General features: G+C 33.9%; 1 protein-coding gene across 1 annotated transcript; it reads right to left on the bottom strand.

Annotated features, from left to right (window-relative positions):
- Window positions 1–3,518: 3,518 nt before the first annotated feature.
- LOC106770997 lies at window positions 3,519–4,393 on the bottom strand. The gene has a single exon (XM_014656865.2). The coding sequence runs from the start codon at window positions 4,154–4,156 to the stop codon at window positions 3,884–3,886; it is 273 nt and encodes a 90-aa protein (XP_014512351.2). The 5' UTR covers window positions 4,157–4,393; the 3' UTR covers window positions 3,519–3,883.
- Window positions 4,394–5,828: the final 1,435 nt, after the last annotated feature.

Below are 5,828 nucleotides of genomic sequence, written 5' to 3'. Positions count from 1 at the left end.
GCTGATCTCAAAACACTGTTCCACCTGCAGATGCCCTGGTCCTTCAAGGCCTCCACCACTCCAACACTTGCTGCCACGGTCCAAGTCCAAGCACGGCTTGAAGAACTCATCTTGACTCTTGAAAAACTACAATAAAATGATCGTTTCTGTAAGAAGAAGGTAGTATATGAAGTGTCTTGTTCAATGTGATTATGGAGAATATCAACGAGCTGAAGATGAATGAATGAGGTGCAGGTTGTTGTTAATATATTGTGAGATATAGAGGCTGTGAAAAATACAGGCGGTGGTTTTAGTTTGTCTGCAAAACCAGAGGTAGTGGAATAGGCACATGGTTTTTGGTTTGTGGGGTTTGATGCGTGTGTTTTGTTTCTTAGGAGATAGGATCTAATCCAATTAAGAAAGAATCTATCAACACTTTGTATCAAGGACTTCACTCTAGTTCATGTAGGACCGCATAACTTTAATTCTGCACATTGTTTAATGAGGTCAATCTTACGTGTAACCAGGGAGCCAAACCTATACATATATATAGTATACCAATTAACTTTACCAATACATGTGGATAAGATGAATGAAATTCAATATGATAAGAAATCATTTTGAATGGTTTACACAGGAGAATACAGAGTTCTAAATGACATATACAGTTAAAGAAGAGTTTTTGGAAGTTTTTATAGCTATATTACTGAAAGAAAAAAAGGAAAAAACATTTATGCTTTGTTGGTTTGTAGTGATTTGGACAATATGATTCGAGGGAGATGATTTGAATAAATTTGAAAGTAATTTTTTTTGTTGTTTTTTTAATAGATTTGTGGATAATTTAGAATAGATTTGAAATAAAATTTGTGAGAATTAATGTAAGATTCAATTGATGTAACAGATAAAAAAATTTGTTTAATTAATAAAAATTAAAGATTACCGAAACATCTTAATTATTAAAATAATATAAAATGATAAATGTTAAGTTAATATTATATTTAATTATAAAAGTATTTATAAAAAATAAAAAGTTAACGTTAATAATAATAATAACAATAATAATATATTATTATTATTATTTATTATTATTAATATTCATGTTAAGAATCTATTTAAATCGAATACAATTAATATATTAAGAGTAAAATTGAAATTATAAAAGCAAATCTATCTCGTAAATCAATAAAAGCAAACATAGAATTCATTGAAAATTCATGGTTACAAATCATAGTACCAGTAAATCATTTGAAGGAAACACATCATTAATTTCCTAAATTCATAAAAGACTAAAGCTTAGAGGGTTAAATGTTTTTCTTTTTTCCTAAAGATTTCTATTTTCAATAAATTAAATTGATTTTTTCTTTATATACATTGAGAAAATAATAGGTATTAATAATAAAAGGAATAATACACAAATATATATCTTTATTTTCAACTTTTTTAAAATTTTAAAGTAACATTAAATAACTAGGATTGTCCCAGTGAAAAATGACTCGTGTAATTTTGTATGTATTTAAAAGTGAGTAGAATAATATACTAATATCTTATCCTATTTTGGGACAAATAGATAACTACTTATGAGATAAGAAAGATTTATATGCATAGTTACTTGTTTTAAACAACTCATCATTAAATATATATTTTTTGGCTTAATACTTCTATTGGTCCTCTGATTTGTTAACTAATCTCATTTTGGTCCTCAAGTTTGCAACAGTCTCAATTTAGTCACAATTTTTGAAAATACAAATACATTGTATTCCATCCGTTAAGTGGTAACAGACGACGTTAATTTGAGTTGAGCTGTAATTATTTTTATTATTATGATTAAATTCAATGAGTGACGTGTTTCCCATCTTAGTTCCACCTCACATGACTGAGAAACATCTGACGACAACCAGATCTTCTCCTCCCTCCCTCTCCCTCCCTTGCGTCCTCCCCTGTCACCCTTGCGTCCTCCCCTGTCACCGCTTTACCGGTGCCATCACCAACAACCACCACTGTCCAACAAAACACCAAATATTTAAAATTTTTCTCCTCTGGTGATACCCATTACATATCTCTTCATCCCTTCACCAAGTCAACCAAATTTTCTCCTTCAAACCCCCCAAAACCCTTTGCAACAAGCTTTAACTCAAAAGCAAAACCCCATTTCACCTTATTTCTCTTTCTTTTCCGTTCAACTCCACACAGACCCTTCTCAATGAGCAACACCCAGACCAAATAGACCAAATTGCAACGTCAAAAGATGGGATCTTTACCCGACCAAGACGGAGGTTGGGCTCGAAGACCTCCCCACGCCTGAACCCTCTTCGTTTGGCGGTGGCGGCAGAAGTAGCTGTGGTGGCGGAGGAAGGAGAGAAACTCGCGTCCTCTGATTCCCTGCAGGTTTGATGACAGCGTTGATGGAGCAGCACAGGGAGTGGCAGAAAGCGTCGTACTTGGTCGTGGCCGGGGAGAGGAACGTGAAGCCGCCACCATGGAAGAAGACGACGACAGGAAGGGTGGCTTGAATCTCTCCCTTGCAAGATAATGCTATTGTCACACCTAAAAGCCGAAGGGTCTCCCCCCACTCTCCTCGGAGGCAGAAAGTGAGGAGGTTCAATCTTCTTTTCTGTTGAATCTGTAGAAGTAGAAGATGAAGATGGGGATTTTGAAAAAAATAAAGTTGATGCTAAGAAGCCCATAAAGGTTTCTTTGAGACGTTTGGCCTACTTAAACAAGCCTGAAGTTCCTGTCTTAGTGCTTGGATCCGTTGCTGCAATAATACATGGTCTTGTGTTCCCTATTTTTGGCTTCTTGTTTTCCTCAGCAATAACTATGTTCTTTGAACCTCCAAAAAAACAGCGGAAAGATTCTAGGTTCTGGGCACTTCTATATGTGGGTTTGGGTTTAATTACTCTTGTGGTCATACCTGTGCAAAATTACTTCTTTGGCATTGCTGGAGGAAAATTAATAGAAAGAATTCGTTAGGGTTTGGAAGGGTTCTTGGTTGATTAAAATAAGGACAGGGGTCCACATCGGTTTGGATTTGATCGAGAATATTCATTTTGGAGAAATCGGAAATGAGTGAGGAGGGTCATGGTCCACCCAGAATTTTGGTGAAGGAGGTGGTGCTGAAGAATATGGAGAACCCTGGTACCGGAAAAAGAAAAAAATCCACGTGGACTTAATGATTTTAAAATATATAAAAAAAAATACAAGTCAGCTCAAATTAACGCCGTCTGCTACCACTTAACGGATGGAATAGAATGTGTTGAGACTGTTGCAAACTGAATGACCAAAATGAGATTAGTTAACAAATAAGAGGACCAATAGAGGTATTAAGCCTATATTTTTTCTATATTACCTACGTTTTTTCTATTTTATCTTTCTTTCACCGTGTGTAAAGTAGACTTGATTAAGGTGTCTAGAAATGATTTTGTTCAGAAAGGTCTAAAAACCAAGTTTTAGATTCTGTTCTCAGAAGAATTCCACTATGTACACTAACGAGAAACAAAATACTAAAACAACAACAGTAATTTGACAAAAACAGAAGCATCTTAGTAAATAGTTGCAGAACAACTTCATTTTTCTTATTATTAGTTTGCAAAATCGACCCACTTTAATCTATATACATTCATAGTTCTGTCACAAGTGCTCATTTAATTTAATGATGGTTCGATCCACCGAATTTAGGCTATTGCCACGAATTAGAAGCCATTGCTTCAGTCTTCAAAATTCAATCCGCATTTCTCCAAGGAAGCAAGTTAAATGGCATGCTTCATACTATACAGATGCTGAGTTCAAGCAAGCATATATAGCATGTTGGATGACACTCTGGATCCATTTCTTTATCTTCCTTCGCTTCATGATCGAAGAAAAGGGAAAGGAAATCCAGAATTGCATAGAACCCATGATTCTTTGTTTAGTTGGGACCCCAGCAACTCAAGTACATGACGGTTCTCAAAGACTCTTCTGATTGCTTGGCTTTCTCATCTTTGAATTTCGCAGAAGCCATGGCAGCTGATTGAGAAGAAAGCTTCTTGGTGTGAGACAAAGATCTCATATTATGTTTAGCATGTTGCTGTGCTGATCTCAAAACACTGTTCCACCTGCAGATGCCCTGGTCCTTCAAGGCCTCCACCACTCCAACACTTGCTGCCACGGTCCAAGTCCAAGCACGACTTGTAGAACTCATTCTCGACTCTTGAACAACTGAAAGTAGCGATGCTAAAAGTCTCCTTTTTTCTGTGTGTGTGTGTGTAAGAACAAGGTAGTGAGAAAGTTTGATGTGTTTATGGAGAATATTGATGAGTTGAAGATGAATAATGAATGGGGCGAAGGCTGTTGTTAATATATAGTATGGGATATAGGCAGTGGAAAACACAGACACTGGTTTTGTTTGTATGGAAAACCAGAGGCAGTAGAAAAAGCACATGGTTTTGGTTTGTGAGGTGTGTTGTGTGTTTTGTTTGTTAGATGAAAAGGATCTAAATCTCTTATCCAATTAAGAATCTCTTATTGTAGGACCACACAACTTCATCTTGCACCTGCAAATGCTGGATTATTGCTCATTAGAAACGACAAAAGACAATGGCTTTTTCAATGAAGGATGGAAGATAATAATGCTTACGTGTTTTTGAGTGCTGTATCATCCAACTGAGTACATTGTTTATAAGGAGAATCATATAGTACAGAACTTATGTTTGGTACGTGGAGCCAAAACCATTAATTAGAGAGATTGAAAGTAGCTGGACCTTATCATATATGGATTAACCTTACCCGTGTACCAGTGGATCAGAATTGGATAAGAGATATCAGCATTCTATTGTAGGGTGACAAATTATAAAAACTGGTGCTGACATATTAACTTGTTAACATTATACAGTACTTTACACAAATGTGAAAAGTAACTTTCTGAAGTAATTTGCGTGTAATGCTAAGAATAAAATGGTCAAAAAAAATATAAAATTTTGTAACTTTTCAAAAAAAAAATATAAATAAAAATAATATTAAATGAATATAAAAAATTTAGATACGTTAGAGAGTTATTTTTTAATTTTTAATTATACAATTAAATAAAGAATATTTTTGAGGAAAATGCATGCATGATAAAAAAATAGCGCGTGTTAAAGTATAGTACGATGTGGCGCATATTTTTCAAAGACTGAATATAAATTGTTCTTTCTATAAAGAATTCATCCCCTCTTGATCTTCTTTAATTTAACATGAGATCTACAAAAGATTGATATCTTGATGATTTTTATTCCACTTCTGTAAACTATTAAGTACAATGATTATAAAATTTCAACTACCAGTGTTCATTTTTTTTATTGCACTATATCACTTATCATAATTACACGTCTTTATCTTTTGACGTCAAGGACTATATGTTTTTACCCATCAATTTTTAAGCACTTAATCATGGGAAGGATGCATTATTTAACTAGATAATATCTCGAAGGAATGAGTTGAATCTGAGTTCGAGTTTGTGTTTGTTAACCACAAGTCTTTCTGGAAAGAAACTTTTTTAAAATTTTATTTTCTGTCACGCTTTTTTTTTAAGAATACATAAGTTATTTATGATAAAATCTTACTAAAGATTTTTCAACTTCTAATCTCAAACATAGGGGTTATAAAATAGGTACGTAGAATAAAATTTGTCTAAGTGTATATTTTATTGAATAATCAAGCGTGACTTATAAAAGCCAAAAAAAACAGAATATCACAACTGTTCTGAATAATGGGCAGTTACTTAAATTTAAAACAGCACCTATCTAGGAATAAAATATGCTAACTGACTAATGACTTATTCTCCCTAATAAATAGGAGATTTATTTTAAAACATTAACAATTTAAAATAACCAACA

Source organism: Vigna radiata, chromosome 8 (genome assembly GCF_000741045.1).
Source record: "Vigna radiata var. radiata cultivar VC1973A chromosome 8, Vradiata_ver6, whole genome shotgun sequence".
NCBI lineage: Eukaryota > Viridiplantae > Streptophyta > Magnoliopsida > Fabales > Fabaceae > Vigna > Vigna radiata.
Note: the sequence above shows the minus strand (reverse complement) of the source record. Positions and strands in the feature narration are given on the sequence as shown.